Source organism: Homalodisca vitripennis, unplaced genomic scaffold, assembly GCF_021130785.1.
Source record: "Homalodisca vitripennis isolate AUS2020 unplaced genomic scaffold, UT_GWSS_2.1 ScUCBcl_6121;HRSCAF=13189, whole genome shotgun sequence".
Taxonomy (NCBI): Eukaryota; Metazoa; Arthropoda; class Insecta; order Hemiptera; family Cicadellidae; genus Homalodisca; species Homalodisca vitripennis.
In genome coordinates, this window is record NW_025782245.1 from 8,485 (window position 1) to 34,070 (window position 25,586).

Here is a 25,586-nt window from a genome sequence, read left to right on the forward strand (position 1 = left end):
GTCACAAATGTGGTAAAAGAAATCACATATCTAAGGTATGTCGATCTACTGAAATTAGTAAGTTACCAGACAATCAGCTTTCGAAAGTTAAGAAAGGTATATCTTATCAGTCTAATTTTCAAAACAAGAAAAACAAAGATTATAAGATACATAATTTTGTAAATGATAGTTCAGAACTGTCAGATTCAAATAATTCTAAGAATTATGTTCAGAGTGATGAAAATCTTGAGAGTTATGTCGAGGACATACAGAATTTATTTAAAGTAAATGAAACTCACCGTAAAAGAATTAGAGTTGACCCAATTAAGATTAAAGTCCTAGTGCAAGGTCGAGAAACCATATTTGAAGTTGATACTGGAGCTAGTGTCACAGTGTGTAGTGAGGATTTTTATGAAAATAATTTTAGTTCTTGTAAATTGTTAGAAAACGACCTAACTTTGAGTTCGTACACTAATGAACCTATTATACCTGTGGGCAAAGTTAATGTTGATGTTTGCTATGAGAAAATACATAAATGCTTAGATTTGTATGTGATTAGAGGAGGTTCACATCCTTTAATGGGTCGTGATTGGCTTAAAGTACTGGGAGTTGACATTTCGTTTAAAAATAACTTGTGTGTTATAAACAGACCTATAGATAACAAGGCTAATTTCGAGACAATGACGTCCGAGCTAACTAATCAATTTCCAGAAGTGTTCACTGAGAAACTAGGTCAGTATACAGGCGAACCAGTAAAACTAAATCTAAAAGAAAATGCTAGACCTAGGTATTTTAAGCCAAGACCGATACCATTCTCATTGAAAAGTAAGGTAGAAAAAGAACTACAACGCTTAGTTGACGAACAAGTGTTAATTCCAGTAAGCAGCTCGGAATGGGGAACGCCCATTGTACCAGTATTAAAAAAGAACGGTGAAATTAGGCTATGTGGAGACTTTAAAGTTACTCTAAATCAGTATCTAGAAGTAGACAAGTACCCTATACCTAGAATAGAAGATTTATTTGCAAATTTACAGCATGGAGAACGTTTCTCTAAAATAGATCTTAGTCAAGCCTATATGCAATTAAAGTTAGATAGTGAGTCACAAAAATTATGTACAATTAGCACGCATAAGGGTCTTTTCTCATATTGTAGAATGCCTTATGGAATCTCATCAGCCCCAGGCATATTTCAAAGAGTTATTGAACAATCTTTGCATAATTTAGAAGGCATATCAGTGTTCATGGATGATATTCTTATCACCGCACCTAATAACGAAACTCATGTAAGTAGGTTGCAAGAGGTTTGTAAACGCCTGAGTGAAAAAGGATTTACCGTAAAGAAAGATAAATGTACGTTCTTTGTAGACAAAATCGAGTATCTTGGTTTTAGTATCGATAAAGATGGACTGCATACCTCTGAATCTAAAATTAAAGCTATAAATCAAGCACCTGTACCTAAATCTGTCACTCAAGTCAAAGCTTTTATTGGCTTGGTAAATTATTATGGAAAGTTTATCAAAAATTTGTCAACAATCTTGAGTCCGTTGTACAACTTGTTAAAAAAGGACGTGCCATTTGATTTTGATGAAAAATGTCTCAAATCATTTAGCCATGTCAAGGATGTTTTGACTAAAGCACCAGTTTTGGCGCATTATGATTCAAAGTTGCCTGTAAAACTAGCAGTAGACGCAAGCTCGACAGGGCTGGGCTGCGTACTTAGTATCATAACCCCTGAAGGCGTTGAGAAACCTATTGCATACCACTCTCGTACTTTATCACCAGCAGAATGTCAATATTCACAAATAGATAAGGAAGCTTTAGCAGTAGTATATGGAGTAAGGAAATTTCATCAATATTTGTATGGCCGAAAATTCACATTGTGTACTGATCACAAACCTTTAATTAGCATATTTGGACCGAAAAAGGGTTTACCTGTTTTCGCAGCAAGCCGATTACAAAGATACGCATTATTTTTAAGTGGATACAATTTTGATGTACAGTATGTAAGGTCAGAAAAGCATGGTAACGCAGACGCATTATCACGCTTACCATTAAGCACTAAACACGTTGTAAATAATAACAATGAACCAAGGTGGAAAGGTACCTATTTACACTGTATCGCTGAAAGTTCAGTACCTTTAACTTTTGAAGATGTAAAAGCTGAAACCCAAAATGATCCTATTATAAAACAAATACATAACTATGTGATGTACGGATGGCCAAATTTTTTGTCACGAGAGAATAGGGAATTGTTACCTTATTTCCAAAGGAAGGACGAGCTAACAGTTGAGCATGGCATTGTTATGTGGGGATATAGAATTGTTGTTCCTAACAAGTTGCGTAGCTACATATTAAATGAGTTACACGCGAGTCACTTGGGAATTGTAAAAATGAAGTCAGTAGCAAGATCCTATATTTGGTGGCCAAATATAGATGAAAACATTGAAAGCCTAGCGAACAATTGCTCTTCCTGTCTTATGGAACGTTCTAGTCCTAGTAAGAGTAATCTACATGTTTGGCACTATCCATCTATGCCATGGGAAAGATTGCATATTGATTACTTGGGTCCTTTCAAAGATAAGACCTACTTGGTAGTAATTGATGCTTACACTAAGTGGTTGGAAGTATTTGAAGTAGGCTCTACTTCAGCTAAGCTAGCTATAGAAAAGTTAAGAGAACTATTTTCTAGATTTGGATTACCTGTCACTATCCATAGTGATAATGGACCACCATTTACCTCAGTTGAATTTAAAAATTTCATGCAACTTAATGGTATAAGACATACATTTTCACCAGCTTATCATCCTCAGTCTAATGGTCAGGCTGAGAACTCAGTTAAGTATGCTAAACGTAAAATAAGATTGGCTTTTCAAGAAAATATTGATACTAAAGTAGCCTTGAATAGGATGTTATTTGATTACAGAAACTCCGTTCATAGCACTACTAACGAGACACCTGCCAAATTAATGTTTAATAGACCACTAAGATGCAGGCTAGATTTACTCAGACCTAATATAGCCAGAACTGTGCAATTAAAACAGGACAAACAAAAAGAATATTTTGGCGGTAGAAAAACGAGAATTCTATTTCCTAATCAATCTGTATTAGTGAGAGATTATCGCTCTAAAGACAAATGGATAGAGGGCATTGTAATAAAACAGTTAAATAATGTAATGTATTCTGTTATGACAAAAACTGGTCTAATTTGGAGTAGACATATTGATCAGCTGATAGGACTACACAGTAGTATTGTTGACAGTGACAGTCAAATTCCACCATCTCAGGACCGTACAGTTGCGGAGCGTGAGACAGGCGCTCATTGTCCGCCAACTCCAAGCCCAGTCAGAATTAGTAACACTGACCTCACTAGATCAGCTGGTCTCTCCCCCTCCTCACCGCATCATACCTCTCCATGTCACATCACTACCCCTCATTCTAGACCACGTCTTTCTCTACCCTCAGCTGTTCCTTCTCCTGTCACTAGAACAGCTGATCATACAAACAGATACCCAACTCGTATTAGGAAACCTGTAGAGAAATTAAACTTGTAAATAACTTACAGTACTTAAGGATGACATTTAATAATGATATGTGTTATTTATATTTATATGTGTTTATTATATATTTATTATTACACTTGTATTGTTTAATTTATCTATGACTTGTGTGAATTCAATTTATTTTGAAATTTGGAAGGGAGGAAATGTAATGTATTGAATTACAATAATAATTATAATAATAATTATTATACATATTATAAATTGTTACTGGCAAGTTAAAGCCACAGCCAAAGACCAACTGTATGATCTATGATGCTGTGACGTCATATGGGGTGATTAGTTTGAATAAATGCCATTGGCTGTTCTCATCACGCCACCAGATCACACCACCTACCACTTCCAGTGTCCTGCCCTTGCCTCTCTCTCTGTTACCCTCCAACCTTAACCGAGCACAGTCGATGATGTAAACTAATTCAGTCTTTTATTCCGATTCCCCGTAACCCGTACACAACAAGTACCTAAATTCGAGCTCAGATCACATGAGAGCCCCTTTCCGATAAAAGACAACCGAAATGCCCCTGACCATTACTATATGTTAACAATAACATAATTAAAATAAAATAAAACTAAAAATTACATTGCATTTTATTAAATTATAACAGTGATGGCTTATGAGATTTATATTTATGATGGAACACCTGTAAATGATCTTACCCGTAACAAATCATTTATTCAGATTGAAACCCGCGATGGCTGTGCACTGGTAGCATCCATCAAACAAACACGTCATATAGACTCCAGAAGAATTCATCAGTGGTGTAGATCCTCATCGGTTTCCATATTATGGGAGTACACATTTTGTTTGATATATTCCTAAAAGTGTCACAATGTCCTATGAAAACTTAGTGGGTTATATGTCAAAATGCAATAACTGTTGAAAACAATGCCACGAAGTAGGCTAGTCCTCGAAAGGTTCAACTTAACTAAAATAGTCGCGTTCTAAAGAGTTATTCCAAGGAAGCAGAAATAAAATTATATTACAAAAATTGACAACCTATGTAATCAGCAGCCAGGTACGTTTCATGCTTTCTTAATCTTTTATATATGAGAAAAAAATCATAGTTCAGAACGGGAAAGAATGCCTGTTCCAATTTTTATTGTATTTAGATTAAATATATCAATAAACAGATCATTAAATAATGATTGAATTTACCAAATGTGCCCGCAGTTCTGACTACGAACAAAAACCATCTTCGAGACAGTATATAATTTCACAGATCATAATCCTAGAGGGCTAGATGACGAATGCCTCCAACGAACAATATGGCCTCTGTCAGCACCTCACTAATGGTGAAGGAAGAAAAAACAAGGGATGTATGGATGTAATAGCTATCAAATGGTCACGAATTTCGGAAATCAGAGCGATACCTTCGGTGCTGCCGTAGCCTGCACTGTCTAGTGTATTTTTAGTTAAACATCAACGAACATTAACCATTAAACATGGGACGAAAAAACAACGAGATTCAATTGTAACAAACGCGTAAATAATAAAAGGAATATTCTTCCTGTCTTTGGGCGATTATTTAATCACATTTAAATGTTAAAAACGCTGAAATATACGTTTTATTTTAAAACAGCAACACCACTCTCAACAATAGAACCCATTAAAAAAGAATTGTTGAAATCGGTGTGTTTGTGAAACTCACTGAATATTGAATTATCCATTAAAAGCGTCTGAAAAAGTGCGGTTAAAATGTTTAGTTTCATTTTCCTTAGCTAAAAACTCTTCTATTATTAAGATCTTACCGATAACCTACACTGCGGCACATCAGATTCATGAATATTGCTTACCAACTTAGAACCCAGATCGCTGGAATCTGTATCATGAACTTGAGTGGTTCAACGCTATTTCATTCGAGCAGTTTGGTTTCATGTATTTTTTAGTTCTAGTTGAAGATCTATGCCATGAAATAGATCTGTAACTCCTTAAAACGCGCAGATGTACGGTTGACCTTATTTTCCTCCACGAACTTGTTAATAGTGAGGTGGATTGTCCTAACACACCTCAATATATTGTCGTTAAAACTACCTCTTCCACTCGTTCTACAAACTGTTTGTGGGATAGCATCACAGAACGATGTATAGTATATGGCAAACAGCGCAATTTCACGTTTCCAAAGAGCAGGAAATGACATAGCAGCGAAGGTGAACTATTTCTGGAATAATGTCTCGTTTAAGATCTAGTTGATACAGCCATATCTTCCACGGCACCAGACCACCATTCAGGTACAGTGTCTCTAATACTTTTAGATAATATCTAAAGGCCCCAAAATCAGATTGATTTGGTACCGTGTGATTCCGTTTTTAGTAGGTGAAACCTTACAGTGATACTTCTTACATATTTTGAATACTATTTAAAATACAATAGTTATCATAACATGGGTATATTATTGTAAAATTGGAGACAACCCTTGAAAGAATTTAAAATAATATAAACAAAGTAGGCGGTATATTAATCCATTAATCCAATATTTTTGCATCAACAGTTATAAAATTCAGCAATATGAGATTCTTTTCTCAATAACATTATGTTATTATCTTGGCAGTCAAAGACGTTAAAATTCAAACACTGGTACACACACATACATACATACATACATACATATATATACATATATAATTCAAGTTTTGATTCAGTGTTTTGGATTTTAATGTCTTTGATTGCCAAGATAACATATTTTTCTGGAGAAAACATATATTAATAAAATATATATTTCCACAATATACCATTGATAATTACGTCAAACTAGACAGTGTGGTCGTTTTACTGTGCATAATGCATATTGGGGCTCTATGGGCAATCTAATGCTTGAAGGAGAAATCTAGTGAACATCAGCTGGAAATGTCTTATTATGCGAAGTGTTTTGTCGTCTGCTCTAACAATTATGAGTTGGAGTATATCAATATCAGTTGCAAATTGTAGGTTATGTTGTAGTTGATTTGTTGTGGTTGTAGGCGTTTATCACAATAATGTTTGTGACGAAATGAAATTAGTCACCTGAACGTTATAATGGCGAAGACTGTTTCTTCATTAGTAGGAATTTCGCCTTTATATGCGCGAATCCTATCTTGTTTTCCAGCCCATAATTTTTCTTACTGTTTTGCTTATGGGTCTGGTGTGTTCAAGCAGGATGGTAATAAAACTTCTAAACCTATGATTGATTTGATATTTGTTGTTGAAGACTCCTCTCAGTTTCATTCTGAAAATATTAAACTAAATCCAAAACATTATTCTGGTTTGAAATATTTAGGTCCTAAATTAGTTTCGTCCATTCAAGAGCATTGGGGTGCAAATGTTTATTTCAACACCCTTATACCATTTGAAGATGAAGGTGTGTGACAATAAAATATGGAGTTGTTGCAAAGAAAGATCTCATCACTGACCTTTTGGATTGGAACCATTTGTACTTAGCAGGAAGATTGCATAAACCAGTTCAGGTTCTTCAAACTACGAGTAGTTCCGAATTGAGATCTGCCTTGCAACTGAATTTGCATAATGCTCTTCATGCAGCTTTGCTAATTTTACCAGAAAATTTTACAGAACGGTCTCTATACAAAACAATTACTTCATTATCCTATGGTGGAGATTTCAGAATGATAATTGGGGAAGATAAAAATAAAATAAGAAACATTGTAGATCCCCAGATTGAGGCGTTTCGTGTTTTGTACAACCCTGTAGTGAAGACTCTTCATGATTTTGTTGATGTACCTACAGAAGGTGGATGCGACAGTAATTGCAGCCAAGATGCTTTTCCTGAGGCCAAACTTCATCATCTCAACCAGCTCCCGAGAACACCCCAACGTGCTATCGTCAGGTTTTGGAACAAACAGTCAAGAGGGAAACGGCAAGACACTGAAGATGTGTTACGTGCTGTGGCTCACGATCCAGATTGTGGTGAAGTGTTAAAACTATGCTTGAGTAATATTGTATGGAACTCTAGTATTACTCAGAGTCTGAAAGGTATTTTTACTGCTGGTTTGTACAAATCTGTAAAATATAGTGGAAATAAACTTTATAAAATGGTAAAATCAATGAATAAGTGGCCAAGTACTACTTTGTAGTTTGTTGGTTGTCTCATAGCAAATCATTATTTAATATCACTGGTAGGCATTTTGCTTATACATTTTTGAAGCATTACACAAACGTACAAAATCCAGGACATACGTAAGTATAATCTATTTTTCTGGTAATACATTTATTATGGGTGTGATATTTAAGATACAAACTTGAAACTTGTCAACTCAAAAATCCTGAATCCAGAGTTGAATATGATGTAAGAAATACATTTAACTTACAATTAGAAATTCATATTCTTAAGGTTTTTGCAGATTTCCTTGGTATTCCCCACTACACCGATCAGGTGAACAGTACGTCATGATTCTTTGTATTTAGATGACCACTATACTGTTGATCATACGTAAATGTATCATATGGCATTTTCCTAGAAGAAGATACATATAACAACATAAATGTAAAAGTTAGGAAATAGGCTATTTGTCATCAAATGATTTAATTAATTGCCTATGTAAAAAAGAAATAAAGCAGAATATTCAGTTTTGGTATCTTATTTTCTTTACAGCCTTACTGACCAATTTCTGGAATGTATCAATGTCATTCTGTATTAATTATCCTACAATATATTGAATTCCCATCCATAATCTTAAAGTAAAATACCATAGAAGAAATAATAGTAATATCAGATAAATATCACAGACATTTACTTTTATATATATATAACGCTATATATATATAAATTTCTTCTTAAAAATATATATATATATATATATATATATATATATATATATATATATATAGAGAGAGAGAGAGAGAGAGAGAGAGATATGATGAAGTCCTATGAATTTTTTCATACGTAAATATTGTTTATCAGGTGCACAATTGTAATCCTGATTTAGCATGTGACGGCATCAGAAACCAGACGTTTCACTAACAGGATTGTGAACTTGAGCTATTTAAACTCAACATACACATTGAATCAGCCCTTCGCACCATAGCTACGTTACGTGTAGAAAAATTATGAAGGAAACAGGATTTTTCCTGACATTATTTGCCATCGTTCAGTGAAACAAGAAATCAGTAACACTACGTTTCTTGTTTCACTGAACAAGGGGTTGTTTCACTGAACAATGGCAAATGTGTGGAAAAATCCTGTTTCCTTCACAATCCTTCCATCGTCAAAAATAACCTTCAAACATAGAAAAATCAGTTGCTTCACCATGCATAGAGATTGTGTATAGAAGATTGTAGTACACTCAATTGTGCAATTAATGAGACAATACCTCTTCACCTAGATTACACTATATTTTGTAGTATAGGTGTCTCTGATGTCGAAAAGATACAATAGTTCGTTTTGAGCATCTTCGTTGCCGACTGTTTTGGATCTATTAAGACTAGATTCCAGAAGTCAAATCTTTGACACCGCCAGATTTCAGACGCTGCATTAAGAGGAAAGTGAACCGGAACTAAAGTCAACATTCACACTGGATCAAACATTCCAACGATAACTACATTATGTAGTGCCTGTCTTGTTTCCCCAATAAAAAAATGCAAATACAAAGGTCTCGGAAACCCACATCGGTCAAAAAGCGTGTAATTCTAGCCTAAAGATATTTTCAGCACCATAGTATATTTTGCCTTGTTGTCTCAATGATGAAAAAATGTATGCACATGTAGGACTGAGAAGCCTGCTTTGGTGAAAAGGTGCCTACTTCTGATCATTTAAATTCATTTATGGTAGTACAGGTTAGTTTACCTTATTGCCCCGATCAAAAAATGATACACATGACATATGTAGCTCTCGGAAATATACTTTGGTTATAAAGCATCTAATTCCGGCTGTTTTAATTTACTTTCGTTCCAAAATATTTCCAGTGCCATGGTTGTTTGCCTTATTGTCTTTATGAAGAAAATATACATGCACATGTATGACTGGGAAGCTAATTACGGTCATGGGGAAAACTATAACTACTTCCGGTATAATTGGGGGAATCCTTTTTAAGTTCCAAAATAATCATTTATAAGGTTTTAAGTTATAGAAGTCTTTTTATTTTATTTATTTATTTATTTATTTTTATTTTACATTTCAACGGACATCTCCATTTTTACAGTTTTGAACATAATATTAAACAATGAAAGTAAACAACCACAGTGACAAATAGAGCAATAACGATTAATAAAACTATTTAAGTGACGAAACGGATATAAAACTATGAATGACAATAACGTAATTAATTATTTGTGTACCGTGATTTGAACTATGGAAAACAAACGAACAATAACAGCAATAAATTAGCACGAAAAAATGAGAATAAACAAGATTAGACAAGAAATAACAAGACACAATATATAAATAACAGCAATGAGAGACGTACAGATAAAGTGTAAGAACGAATGTCTTCCCTCATTGTGCAACTCCTAGGCAGATAACTCATGCAGATCGGCGATCTTCCTCTTGAGCACTGGTATACTGTCCACAAAAAAGTCAACGATGTCGGCGACGCTATTACCAGAAACTCTGAAGTCGGTACATCGTATCGTTTGCTGCGTAGTTGGTGCGATGTTGCTGCCTAGCGAACAGGTCTCTGGAGCGAGTGGCTGAAGGGGTCCTGAAGAGGATCTGGCTCAGCATTATCGGGACAGTCGATCTTACCGTTAAGGATCTTTGACAGCAGTACAACGTCAGCGGAGAATCTGCGATCCGCAAGAGTCAGGAGTCCCAGATCACGAGACACTTCCCCGATGGGAACCTGACGATAGAGAAGACCACTCCTGACACCCACTATTCGAATAAATCTTCTTTGAATAGTCTCTAGTTCATCTATGAGAAACTTCTGGTGGGGGTTCCACACTGGAGAGCCATATTCAAGGATTTGGCGTACCAAAGCACAATACAAAGTTTTTAAAGCCGTGTCACTTAAGCCTTTTGAGAATCGGGAGACAAATCCAAGCATTTTGTTTGCTCTGCTGCAAATGTTTCGCACATGCAACTCAGGATTCAGTGAAGGTACTAATGTAATACCAAGATCTTTTACCTGCAGTACACGAGTTAAGGGCTCCCTGCGTATATTGTACTCATGGACAACGGGGGAGAGATTCCGATGGAAGGTCATCACTTGGCATTTCTTAGTGTTGAGTTTCATTTTGTTCTCTTCGCACCAGCGGTCGATCGCACAAAGATCTTCCTGGATTCGTAGGCAGTCCTCTTCAGTGGATACGATGGAAAACAGTTTCACATCATCAGCAAACAGAAGTGAGTCGCATTGTAGAGCCTCAGGAAGGTCATTTATGAAGAGTGAAAAGAGATAGGGTCCCAACAGCGATCCTTGGGGAACTCCAGAGTATGAAATGAATTCTGATGAAGTGGCCGAAGCAAACTTGATGAATGAACGCCGGTTTGAGAGTTTTTGGATGTTTTTTTGGACTGTAGTCTGGGGAAGAATAGACCGTTAAGGCATGTTAGTGTTTATTTCTCCGTTTTCCATAAGCCGCTGTTAAAATGCCATTACCACAATGTCAACAAAGCACACCAGTTTGGAGTATTTTATGTGCAAACATTCATAGCTTTGTTCATTAAGATTGTTTTTATAACAGTGTAAAGATTGTTTTTATAACAGTGTTTAAATAGTATTTACAATGTATTAAATATTTTAAATTTGCCACTAAAGCAATCTGGAGTAAAATAAATATTACATTTTTATTTGCTATCTGCATTATACTATACTGATCAAGCACTGTATATGAAGTATACAATTATTTTAAAAAAATGTTCAAATACACAGATGTTTCAGCCAATTTGTCGAACTTTAGATGGAAACGTCACAGCTGCTGTATGTCAGTTAATGAAACATGAAGGCTAAAATTTTTTCTGAATTCCAAAATATTCCAGGTAACTTTTATAGTCTTTCTCTTCATATAAACCTTCCTCAGATTTCAATGTTACAATAATAATATAAACAATTTTGTTCTCAAATCAAAAAACCAAATGTCATTAAAATATACTAGGAGATAATTAATTGAGGAATTTGAGGAATTTTTATTTTGGATTTCTTTTAATAATTTTGTATTTGAAAAACAGTGTCCAGTTCAAAGTGCATGTTTTGCCATCACCGATTTTTCTTCTTGTTGGTATTTTAAAACTGCTCTGTGTTCCTTAACTTTCTTTTTGTTTGGCCAGTATTTTAAATCATAGTTGTCACAGATTTTCTTTCTTCATTTAGTTTTTGCATTTAGTAGTATATTTTTTAGTTTAATTTTGGAATTTGAAGATACATTAATATTGGCACGTTTACAAATTTTTTAGTAATATCTGTAGTTAGATATCCATTTTTCAGATTCTTTACATTCAATTTGATAGAGAGTGGTTCTAGCATTTCTTCCAATAATTTTCTTATTCTTTTTTATTTTGTGAATGATCAGTTTTGTAGGTATTAAATAATACAATTTCTTTAAGTTTATTAATTTCTTTTTTATCATTTTCTATTGATTAAGGAGTATGTAAAAGCCTATGGATTAACCCTTGAATAGCTGCTCTTTTTTTGTGAAGGGGACAAAATTAATTAAATGGGATAAACGTGTTGTTTTGTGTTGATTTTCTGTATATAACAAGTTCATAATGGCTACTTGTATTTTTTTTAAAAATTACTGTATCTAGAAATGGGACTAGATTGTTATGTTTTATTTTACAAGTGAATTTTATAGAAGAATAACATGAGTGAAGAGAAAATCTCGAAGATTTTTTTTCTTGTTGAAAACAGGAAATACATTATCAACCTTCCTGATTCTTGAAAAATTATCCAATGTTTCTTTGGCACGAATTTCAAATTTACTGAGAAACATGCATGTAATAAAACATGAAAGTGGATTTCCCATGGCAGTATCATCAATCTGTTTGTCTTGAATATGAAAACACATTTCGGGATATACTAAGATTTAAAAAAAATTAATTTGTTAACAATAGTTTTTTCTAAGTTCATGGAAATCAGCCGGTCCTTAATGATTTTGATGGTATCTTTGAACTATGGGCATTGTTTTATTACCAGGAAGACTATACAATCTTGGGATGATTGGATTTGATACTGTGAGTGATTTAAAATTGTTTTCAATATGATTGTCTTGCAGTGTTTTAGTGAAGCTGTAACTGATGCAATATACTGATTTAAAGGATTCTTGTTGATTTCTATAAAAGGGCCCTCCTTAAGCATGTTTTATCCTCTTGAATAATATTCACTTATCTAACAATATGATTGAGTTTTTTACTTTTATTTGCTTTGAGGTAGAACACTTTTTTGCTTTTTAATGATTTGATTATATTAATTTTATTTTAAAAGACGTCTTGAAGTGATTTTGAAATAGGTATTTGTTGTACTTTGTTTAGTTTTAAATTTAAGAAGAGCTGAGTTTACATAATTTCTAATTACATTTCTTTGGTAATTATTAAAACAAATGCATGTTTGATTCAACACCAATAAAAGTTTATTAAAAGATTTTATCATTAAACTATCATATGTTTAATTAATTTAATTATAATTCTAAACCTGTGTTCATTTATTGTGTTCAAATCATAGAGTAAGCTTGAAAGTAACAACACTTCATATCAATTCTATCTTTTCTCCAGATAATACAATTGGAAGTTTTAGTACAAATATACTTTTAACCATACACTTTAGCAAACATTAAGTATGCAGTACCTTGTTAGCAGTGTAGTGCAGATATTAAAGCCAAAGTTACTGTATAACTTTGACTACAGCTTTTAAGACCACTGTACCATAGTTCTAATTCTTTATGCTGAATCGCGGTAGGAAGTAGGCTCCTCTTAACTAGACGCGGTGCGTGGACATTGTTTGTTTAGTTGGACCGGTAATCAGCTGATCGGTCTACGTTCCGACCCGGCAAGCCTGGAGAGAGAGAGAAGCAGTCAGTCCAGTCTTGGCGATTCGAAGAGAGGGTGTACCGGTCGAGTTAGATGCTGAATTTCTTTCTCTAACCCAATAGTTGGGATTTAGAGTAATTATTTATCGCGGGTAAATTTAATTTCAAGTATTTAAATTTTTAGTGCGTTTTATTTTCCGATCTGCCTCCGTAATCTTCAAAGTAGTAAGTCCCGTACCAGCGTATAGTTAATATCTTTTATTTTATAATACTGTAATTAAAATTTCTAAAGTTTCCCATCTTTCAGAGTCTGAAAATTTAATTCAATTTTTTGAAGTATTGTGAATTAAATTTTGGTCATAAAGTAAATATCAAGTTTTGTGTTATATTAATTTTGAGTATTTTGAGAAGAGAACTTTTTATTTTGTTTTGTTAATTTAAACCATTTTTGGAGAAGTATACATTTTTAGTTTAATTTTAATTTTAATACCTTTTAATCAGACTCTTAATTAGATTTGTTCGATTGAGTGACATTTGAAGAAAATTGAATCAAAAGTTTGTAAACTTTGTAAACTTTTGGGTGAACTTAAATTTCGGAATAAAGCAAGTATTTCCGAAAAGTTGTTTAATTTATAAAGTATTTGCTCCATATAAATTTAAAATATATGTGCTATAATAACGGTACACCACTATAAAATCCATCTTAATTGTTTTTCGACAGAAGTAGGCTTTTTTGAAGAGCGTATGTATATTTTCTTGATCGGGGCAACAAAGCAAACACTCAGCTATGTCACCGGAAATGCCTTAGACTAGAAATAAATTATAATTGCCGAAGTACACGCTTTATGAACAAAGTAGACTTTTTAGACATGTGTATTCTTAATCGGTGAAACGAGGCAAACTCAACTATGGCACTGAAAATACCTTAGATTGGAAGTAATTTATAAGGGCAGTAAATATATGTTCTTTAATCGATGTAAGCTTTTCAGACCAGATCCGATACATATTCTTGATTAAGGCAACAATAGAAACTCAGCCATTGTGTTGGAAATATAATTCATACAAATCATAAATGCACATGTGCATAGCCTAAACCATTCCCAATTTCACTTAACATCTGAAGCTCTGAACACTGTAATAATATGTACCCAAAATATGTCTATTTTAATTTCAAAACTAGATAGAGCCCTAGCATTTATTACATCATAATTACTTTACCCTGAAAAACTAGACTTTGACTATACGATTCCTCTACAAAGACCTAAAATAGTTCAATTCTTACTAAAATTGTTATAACTATTCAATCAATAATCATTTACCCAGCAGAGGTCACTTCTGGCTGGTTTATACCTTTCAATTGAACCCACACTGGGCACAGCAAAAACCGATGTCACTTAAATCTGGGCAACCTTATGGATGTCCAGGGGCGGCACATCACTAACCGCAAATGTAGAGATTCTGGGGTGCAAGGGTAATTTGATCGGTCTAGTCTAGTGCTGGATATGACTGTTGGAATTGGTGGGGTTCGTTCCCTAGGTGTCAAAGGTTCTCATGCTAGCCTAGACATAAGGATGTGCCAACCTCTTCTTCCTAGGGGACGTGACTTGAGATTAGTACCCTAAATTCTTCCTCATGAATCTCGACAGGAGGCAAACCCACAAACCTTACCCATCCAGAATATCCTCTCACTTCGGAAGCAGCGCACAGGTCCTTAGAGGACTAAATACAAATCTAAGCTTCTTGTGCTAAAAAAAATCAATAATCATGGAATATTGGAGAGAAATTTGAGTTGTTTCACAGATACTGTACTTATAAAAACTATTTCATTCTCCGACTTTACAACTTTAAAACATTGTTCTTAAAACACAAATCTCAAATGTATCAGGAGATTGGTTAACATTCATTGACTATCGCTTATATCAGGAATGTTTAGAATGTCATTTAAAAGGAATATTCTCACGATGTTTCTTTTTTACAGTAGGGAGTTACAACAAAATACTCTAAGTTATAACATAAATTTAATAATGTAGGATTACATACGGTAATATTTAATTACGTAACACATTACCTGTAACTTGACTTTTAAAAACACTAGAATTTGTCAATAAGTTTAGAAGTTTGTTGCCTGCTATATATATATTTAAATCCTCTATTTGAACTTTGAGCCATTTCATCAAGAATGTTTTGTGTAGTAATCGTTTCTGGATAATGAATTGACATAGGAACCAATCCTGTAAGTCTCATTCTCCATTAAGTTTCTGAGCTATCTTTTTATTCTTTTAAAATATGAAAAAATATATAGATAATTAAAACAAAACTAACTTATAGGCTGAGTAGGATAATGACCTTAGCTAGCTATTCTGATATTTATAAAAAGACAAGTAAAATTAAATGATTACAGAATATTTCAACCACAATAAAGTTATTTTTCACAAAGACCGAAACTGTGTAACTACAGTAGTTTTAAGATCTCTTTAACAATGATTATAATATTTATTGTAAATGTTTTTGGAGAAAAAAATGCTACATAATTAAGTCTATGATCTGACATGATAAATAATATGATATAAGGTACAGCGTATTCAACCCATCGTAATCTGAACCAAGTATACTGTGTATTCTCGTTATGGTCAGTGTTTCCTAGATTTGACTTTGTATGACTATATAGAACCAAGTATACTGTGTGTCACACAGGCAAGCAATGGCGATATGAGCCTTTCAAATCAGCTACACAACCCAGTTATTGTAACTCCTCTGAACAGTAACCAGAACTCAATTATCACACCCCTTACTTTAACTCCAACTGATGAAAATGAAGTACTGAAGACAATAGTACCCTTAAACCTACACTATCTTCTGGCATAGATGAAGTTCCAGCTAAAGCTATACAACTCTGTGCGAATCAATTAGTAACACCACTGGTCTATATTATTAACAAATCATTCAGTTTAGGCCAATTTCCTTCTGCTCTCAAAATTTCAAAAATTTATCCGAAATTCAAACAAGGATCTACTACAGACCCAAAAAATTACAGACCTATTTCACTGGTTTCAACCTTCTCTAAAATAATAGAAAAAATTGCTCTAACAAGAATGTTGAATCACCTTGAAATGCATGATCTATAAACCAAAAACCAACATGGTTTCCTTAAAGGAAGATCAACCATAAGTGCAATAACAGACATAGTTGAATCTATTACAGATCAACTGGAAGTAAACAACCTTGTTTCAACAGTGTTATTGGACTATAGCAAGGCATTCGACTGTTTGGGCCACGATCTAATACTGCAAAAACTGACTGGCTTGGGATTTCGAGGGAAGGCAAGAAACTGGGTAGCTAGCTATCTGAATGACCGTAGACAGTCTGTGGAGGTCCAAAAAACATTTATTGGCAGAAAATCTACATTCAGATCAAATGCACTACCAGTAAAAAGAGGAGTGCCCCAGGGCTCTGTTCTTGGTCCTTTCTTGTTTGTGCTTTTTACAAATGACTTTCCCAGTTTTATTAAAAATGACAACATAGAGGCAACAATGTATGCAGATGACACTACATTAATTATCAATAAGTAACAATTCACAAGACCTGGTCACAAACATTACCTCAACTACTGACAAAGCACTTCAATACTGCCTCCAGAACGATTTAGCTATCAACCCTAAAAAGACAATACATATAAATTTTAGTCGCAGACAAGATGACATACCCGACATTCCTAACATCTCTACTGACCAACAAGCAAGACTGCTAGGATTAACAATAGATGCAGATCTCTCATGGACTAGTCATGTGGATTTACTGAGTAAAAAGCTAAGCTCAGGAATCTATGTTATTAGAAGAGTGAAGTGGATAGGAGGTTTTGCTGCAGCTAAAGCAGCATACCACGCGCTAGTAGAATCCCACATCCGCTATGGGATAACTCTGTGGGGAGGGACATCTGAACAGAATCTAAACAGAATTCTTGTCCTCCAGAAAAAAGCAGTAAGGGCACTAGCTGACTTAAGCCCAACAGAGAGCTGCAGAGAAGCCTATAAATCGTTGAAGATCCTAACGGTCACAGCCATGTACATACATGCAGTGGTTATGCATGGGGACCAACTGGGACTCCCTAGGGGTAAGGATATACACTCCTACAACACAAGAAGAGCTTTGGACTACCACCTTCCCTTGCACCATACCACCAAGTACACAAAAAAGCCATCTTATGCGGGGGCAGAGATTCTACAACTCGCTGCCAGATTTCTTGAAACGCCTAAGAGGGAAAGATCTTCACAGACAACTACAAAGCTGGCTGATAGAGCAACCAATATATACAACTCAAGAATTTTTTGATTTGATTTGATCTGTAAAGCAAGAAACCTCAAGATCATAAACTTTGTAAAATTGACGCCATTACATTTCCTTGTGATTTTGTAAATAAAGAGATTCTGATTTCTGATTTCATCATATTCACTCACTAAGAGGTGTACCACAGGGATCCATCTTAGGGCCTATCCTTTTTATTTTATTTACTAACGACCTCCCTAAATACTTGGATGAATATTCAACAACCATAATGTACGAGGACGATACAGCACTCCTCCTCAGTGACTCCACACCTGGTAGCCTAGAAGTCTCAGATCATGTAGCAATGGAGATGGCTGTTCAGTACTGCCATAACAACAATCTAGTGGTAAATGAGAGTAAATATAAGCAGCTTGTCATGGGTCGCAGAAAAGAGGAGGTGGGAGTGCTGCCAAACATTGAATCATCGAATGAAGCAAAATACCTGGGTATTACAATTTACAACAGCCTAAAATAGACTATACATGTTGACAATCTCTGCAAAAAGCTGGCCACAGGACTTTATGTTGTAAAGAGAATTAAGTCTATAAGTGATCTAAAAACAGCAACTACCGCTTACTATGCCGTTATTGAGTCTCACCTCAGCTACTGTCTTTCAGCATGGGGAAACTCTAGTAAAGCAAATCTACAAAGAACCCTTGTTCTCTTAGCTGATCTACAGCCTAGAGAAACTTGTAGATATGCCTTTATTGAGCTGCGCATAATCACTGTGATGTCTCTATAAATACTTCAAGTGACAATGTCTGTTCTAAAAAAATATAAATAAGACAATCACCTGTCTTCCCCATAAAAAACAGCTGATCTATGCTCTTACCAAAATATCATTGTTATCTGAACATTACTGTAAGATTGTGCTAGTTGTTTATTATTTTTAATAGGCAACAGTTAACCTAACCTAGTTAAAGCCCTTTAATTTAATTCTTTTTGTGTTTTTTTAACAGTTGTATATAAAAGAAGCCTCCTCAGAAATAAAGCAGTTTGCTATTGTTAATTAAGAGGTTTGTATTTTTTTGTTACAGTTCATAAAGGCATTTATTGTTGTAAACACATTTTTTATTATACCTCTTGGTTTTTTTTGTTTCTTTAGATGAAACAAAAGTTTTCTAGCAACAGGTTTTGATGTACTTCACCACTATTGAAGAACTCAGATCTTAGTTTAATAGTCATAAGAATTTCGGAAAATTAATTAGATTTTGTATTGTTGGATTTTCCCTTAGAACCTCAGTGTGGGCCATGTCCTGTAACAGTAAGTCTTCTCTAGTCCAGAAATTTATTGTTCTATTTAAATAATTTTGATGTCATTAGATTTTTCTATAAAATCCACTAAAAATGTTATACTGTGATTCTTTGGTAAAATTACTGCTTTTTAATTTTACAAGTTTTAATGGCCTTATTTTGAAAGTATTACAGATAATATAATATTTTTTGTAGTAACTGGCCTTTGTTACCATAAAAATTTGACCCAAATTTGGTATAATTTAGTTTATTAGTTTTTAAGATTTATTTTTGTAGTAAAAAACACATAGAGAAATGGGAAAGTAAGCACCGGAGATCCATGTTCATATGGAGAAATGTGTTTGTTTTGATCTGAGCAGTACCTCGATATACCTTTGTCCAAAGAGTTAAGGAATACCCTGTATAATATGTTTCAAAAGAAGGTAATGTCTTGAACTTGATCAGTCACTCTTCAAAAAGTTTTTGGCAGTTAGATGTACAAACTTATGATGAGGAGTGGTGCTAAAGATCTTTAAAACATTAAGCTACATTTTTAATTTTTTTTATGGGCCACTATTCAAGTACCCATCTTTTGATTTGTACTTTTGCTTTTTGTATTTTCAAAAAAGCCCTACGTTTTGTTTTTCAATTTCTAACCAGGAGTACTTAACCAGTTTATTTGTAGTTGCCGTTATCATTGTAAGAAAAAAAAAAATCAGGAGGGTTCACTTCTGGCTGGTTTATACTTTCCAGTTGAACCTAGACTGGGTACAGTGAAAACTGATGTATCACTTAAATCTGGGCAGTTCCACGAATGTCTGCGAGTGGCAAATGCAGAGATATTAGGGTAAAAGGGTTTAGATAGGCCCAATCTACTACATAGGATGTTTGTTGTAGTGGGTGGAGCTTCCTTGGTGTTAAAAGCTGTTGCTAGCCTAAAGTTGAGGGATTGTTCTCCCCAACCTGCTTTTACTGGAAGAGGCTGGAACCAAGGACATAGCCAGCGAGGGGGTCCAAGGGGTCTGGACCCCCCAAATTTTTAATTTTTTCAATGACTTAATGTTTATTATTATTTAAATAATTCAGTATTACTGACATGTTCTGCTGAAAGATTGTTCTCAACAAAGAAACAGTTCAAGAACTTTTTATTGAACAAAACGGGGCTGTACTCTCTGCCCACTACAGGAAAATGTCTGTTGTCTGGACCCTCCCAAAATTTTTCCTGGCTACGTTCTTGGCTGGAACAGAGCTAGCGAACCCTTCTTTAGAGGTGATATGATTGAGATGTACAGTAGTGCTTGCTACCCCTTCTCAAAGGATCTCAACAGGAGCAGGCCCCTACCATCACACTTCTCAATTTTTTTAAACCCTCCCATTCCGAGAAATAAGCGTACAAATCCTCTTAAGGATAAGTGCAATAAAGGGTTCCTTCAGTTTCTTATCCTTCTTATTCCTTTCTTCACAACAACATAAATATTGAAAACTATGTGTTAGGTTTTATTGACTGAGTGTCAGCGAAGCCTATCACTTGTGGGGCTGGAAAAATTTAATTTCTATCTATCTGGCTATATCTTGTAAATGAACTGACATATAGACTTCAAACGTTGCATGAACCTTCATTTCTACATAGAGCAGAATAAGTTCTATGATAGTGCATGTCCAACCGTTGAATTTAGTGTCATTGAAGCCCGTCACTCAGTAGAAATTTTACTAAAGTGAGATAAAATAATAAGCACTATTCATTTTTCATTTATCTCGTTTAAATATTAGATTTAATAACATTTCTGGTGTGGAGTTCATGTTTTCTTAAACATGTAGACACAGGTATGTCAAAAGTCCCAGATGTGTTTATACACTTGTAAAGGCTTGATAACAAAATGAAACTGCACTTCAATATGAGACCTATAGAAGTACTACTTGTCCCATCAGCAACTTTTGAATTTCTATACGGGTCGGCTCATAAGGAGTTGGTGAGAAATGTACAATTTAAACACAGGTAAGGTTGTGTATAATTTAAAAGTTTTATTAAAAGTAAACAATCATGTAAAAGTTTAATTTTGAAAATTATTAAGAGGAATAATTGGATGTGTATCAGCTAATTATAATAATTAAGGAATAACATTTCAAGAAATAACAGACATTGCAATGCACTTGTTCTTGGGATCAGCTGTTACAAAATACTCCATTAATTTTTTAATAAAAACGATTTTTTTATTCCAATAATTGTAGGGTTGGTAAACTTGTAAGGTTTTACGGTCAGCTGTTTAATAATATATAAATATCAGGTAAACAGTCAAGTTTGCCAACCATCCGATTAATGGAATAATATTTCTCTTCAAACGACCTTACAAAAAACGGGTTTTATTATTTATTTGATGAAAACTACAAGGAAAGTACAACATACTTTGGTATTTTTGAAATCAGAAAAAAATAATACTTTATTTTAATGAAGTAAAAATGAGTTATTGCATTCAAAAAATGGACTCAAACCCTACATTTCATGCTTGCTAGTCTTAAAAAAATGTCATTATAATATTTAAAAAGTTGAAGAAATGTCATGTAAAAACCGTTACAATATAGGTACTAATAAGAGTACAGTGACAGTTTGAAGATTTTTTCTACAAAGTTTTTTTAGCCAGCGAGTGAGTGAACAACGCCACCAATAATTAACTTAACCAAATTGATTTGTTGGCCTTCTTATTACGCACAACTCTGTCTATTTAATCCTTGCTGTATCTCTTGTTATTTCCAAGATCCCTTCAGTGTTCATAAAATTTGGAACACACAGTATACAATTTGCACTTACATCAGATAATACAATCAAAATAAATAAAAAATAAAAACTCAAAATATTAAGAATGTGAGGGTGCATTAAATTAGTTCCAGCTATGAAGCAGATACTCATCTAAGGAGTAATAGTAATAGTAACCTATGCCTCCTTCACAAACTTATCCTTTACAGTCTTTTAACGTTTGTTTTTGATCAAGACAAGTGATATGTGGAAGTATTTTGTTAAAAATTTCTAAAGGCATATGTAATGAACTTTTTCAAGTAAGGAGAGATTATCTTGGGGATACTGAAATATTGAATGTTTCCTTTTATTAAAGCGGTGTGTGGAGGTAAACTTATGCAAGGCAGACCTATCACACACCAACTTTATGACTTCATAAACATATTATTCTTTTTAGTGTGTTTTTCCTCAGACTCTCAAAATAATGGCCAACAACTAGTTCGTTTATTTTTTGAGCAATTTTTCTAATTATACTCTTCTGTGGAACCTGTTTTTTCACTTTTTTTTACACCCCAAACAACAATTCCGTATCTTAAAACAGATTTTAATATTATGTAATTTATGTATTTGTAATGTTATTCAGAAGATTTTCTTTGTGTCTTGTATTATAATTGTACCCAAGAACTGAAAACATATGTTTATTTTGAAAGACAAAAATTACTGGGGATCAGACCGTCAGGACGCTTGCATGGAGCTCTTAGACGATCCTCAAGGCCCTCTTCTGGATGCAGATAATTCTACTGTTAAAGAAATTTGCAGTTCAGAAACCTTAGAAAATAATACAGACTAATCTTTGTCTCAAACAAGCCATTGTAACCAGTCTGAGAGTCTCCGTAGAGGCAATGGTCATAGGCACCTCAGGCCAAATGTTGCTGAGTTGAAATGTTTAGCCAACATATTTATGTAGGAATCCCATTTTAGATTGAAGTTTAAATGAGCCTCTAGAAACTTAGTGCAGAGTGAACTGTTAAGTGTGAGTGTGTAAATTGCTTTGGAAGATTTTTTGGAGGTGAAAATAGTGCTGTACAAGGTATTGGTAATCACTATGATTGAAAATCAAACTGGTGTCATCTGCAAAGAGGATTATGGAGAGTGCTTCATTATTTACTGTGTTAATAAAATTAGGAAGATCATTGATATAAATAGACAATAGACAATATCTTTAAATTTTTTACATTGTAGGTTATTAAAATAAGTCTTCAGTATTGGTGTTTATTTTATTGTTTTGAAGTTACATCTGGGTCAAGTGGTATTTTATTCAGGTATTCTTCCACTGAGTAGAGGGGATTCTTCAGCGGCCAGTTGGTTAGGTGTTTCTTCAGCTTTTGGGTTGTGGTGTTCTTCAGGTCCTCTGGTAGCAGGTTGAAAAGTTCTACTCCAATGTATGATGGTTTTTTTGCTGTACATGCTGAGGTGATGACGAGGCAGGGCAAAGTCTGGGGCATGTTTAGTGTAGTATTGATGGATGTCTCAGTTGTTGTGTGGAGACTGTGTGCATGATGACCTCTTGTATGTAGAGTGCCACTACTGTGAGGATCTTTAACTCGACAAATACTGTTTGGCAGCTTTCTCTTTGCTCAAGCCCTGCAAGGCACCTTATAACTCTCTTTTGTTGAGTGAGGACTCTTTCAAGGTTTGTTTCGTTGGTCCCTCCCCATGTAGCTATGCCGTATCTTAGGTGGGATTCAAGAAAGGCAAAGTATGCAGTTCTTGTTGCCTCTGAGATGCTTATTTGCTTGAGTCTGCGAATCATGTAAGCACCTGCACTAATTTTCTTGCACAGCTGGTCTTCTTGCACATGTGTGGTTTCCACGAGATGCTGGAGTCTATTATGATGCCAAGGTGCTTGGTGTTGGTTTTATATTCCAATGCATTTATTCTTCCATTTGTATTTTTATTTTTATAAAGTAGAAACAAAAGTGGTCCCAGCACTAAGTCCTGGGGTACACCTGAATCAACTACTGAAAATTATGAATGATGAATGTTGCCAATGTTGTGCACTTCAACACACTGGACACAGCCAATCAAATAAGATTTAAACCAGTTCAGGGGGTTTCCATAATACCATACTGTTCAAGCTTCATTAATAGGATATCGTGATTATTACATACATCAAAAGTACCTACTTAAGTCACAAAATAAACCAAGCGTCTATTCACCAGAATCCACAGAGGACAAGATTTGTTTCAAGGTGGAAGCTATGATAGATGAAAACTACCAGAAACCAAACTGATACGGAAAGAGAGAGAGAACGTTGTTCCTTTGAAGAAAGTTATAAAGTCTGAAGTGAATAATTTTAAAAATTTTCAAGATCACAGGAGTTATGGAAATTGGTCTGAAAGAACCATAGCCTACCCTCCATCCTTGTTTTTTTTTTTTTTTTATAGAGAAGTTAACTTTGAAACCCTTAAAAGCAGCAAATTTTGTTTTTTTTTTCCCAAATTTTATAATGCATTTAAATTAAACCCGTTCAAAAATGAAGGTAACACGATGAAATTAGCACTTAACAAAATGCAAAACGGGAGTGTGACTTTTTTTACATATTTAATATTATTATTACGTAATGACAAGGCAGATTGTCATCATATGTTACGAAAGGTGACTTTACACACAGATATTAAAATTCAAGGTATGTATTCTAAAAGATACACACTGTGTCCACTTTTCTGCCTATAGTAAATTAAACCCGTTCAAAAATGAAGGTAACACGATGAAATTAGCACTTAACAAAATGCAAAACGGGAGTGTGACTTTTTTTACATATTTAATATTATTATTACGTAATGACAAGGCAGATTGTCATCATATGTTACGAAAGGTGACTTTACACACAGATATTAAAATTCAAGGTATGTATTCTAAAAGATACACACTGTGTCCACTTTTCTGCCTATAGTAATAAACCATTGTATTTTTTATGTTTGTGCTATAATGCATTTGGATGCCCTTAGCTAAGCTTAGTGTTTTGTTGTTGTCACAGAAATACAAAAAACATCTGGTAGAATGAGTTCAGGTGTTATGGTACATTAGATTTGTTTGCAAAAATTCATATATTTTTCATGTTAATATAAACATGTATTAACACTTTTTGATATGGTTAGACACCTGTGATAAGACTGAGCCTCAACAAAAGCAACTTCAACCCTACTAGCAAAACTAATCATAATAACAATACTCCCATAAAATATTTCTTGACCCCAAATTCGTGGGACTATTTTTCAAATTAAATCTTGGTGCGGTAGTTGATCATGAAGGGATTGTGGACAACACACATGGGTTTGTTCACAAACCTTGTCTACTACTTCATTAGAATTGTGTTACGGTTTAAAAATTGTATTGTAGAATGTAAATCTTTTGCAGAGCCTGACAGTTTGCCAAATCAAAACCTGGAAGATTGTGGACTATCCCTTTACTGAAGTACCCTTCGATTTCATATAGACCCAATAATATATAATCAACAGTAGTCATGGGGTTTTAAATTAAAAACCCAGTACATGGAGAACAAATTTGATTATTTAGCATCTTGTCAAGATTACCAAAACGTTTTATTTCTAAATGTACTTGATAACACTATAATTATAGAGTAGGTAAATACTAAAAGATACAAAAAATGATGAAATGTAGCTTTACTGAGAAATCAAGATTTCTTGGGAAGTTAGCATCAATTTGTATGGGTCTCGCATGCACACAACAAAGTCTAGTTAAATAGCCTTATGGTTTTTCTTCTCAATGGAGCTCCTGCAATATTTAAATGCAACATGTCTTGATACAAGTTCTTGAATTGCCATTGTAAATTGAAGGCAGTCAGTAAATT

General features: G+C 34.2%; 1 protein-coding gene across 1 annotated transcript; it reads left to right on the forward strand.

Moving 5' to 3' along the window:
* Positions 1–6,294: 6,294 nt before the first annotated feature.
* LOC124373667 (phosphatidate cytidylyltransferase, mitochondrial-like) lies at positions 6,295–8,099 on the forward strand. Its single transcript, XM_046832020.1, is given in 2 exon segments — positions 6,295–6,873; positions 6,876–8,099. Coding segments are annotated over 2 exon segments (1,050 nt in total). The 5' UTR covers positions 6,295–6,549; the 3' UTR covers positions 7,602–8,099.
* The last annotated feature ends 17,487 nt before the right edge of the window (positions 8,100–25,586 follow it).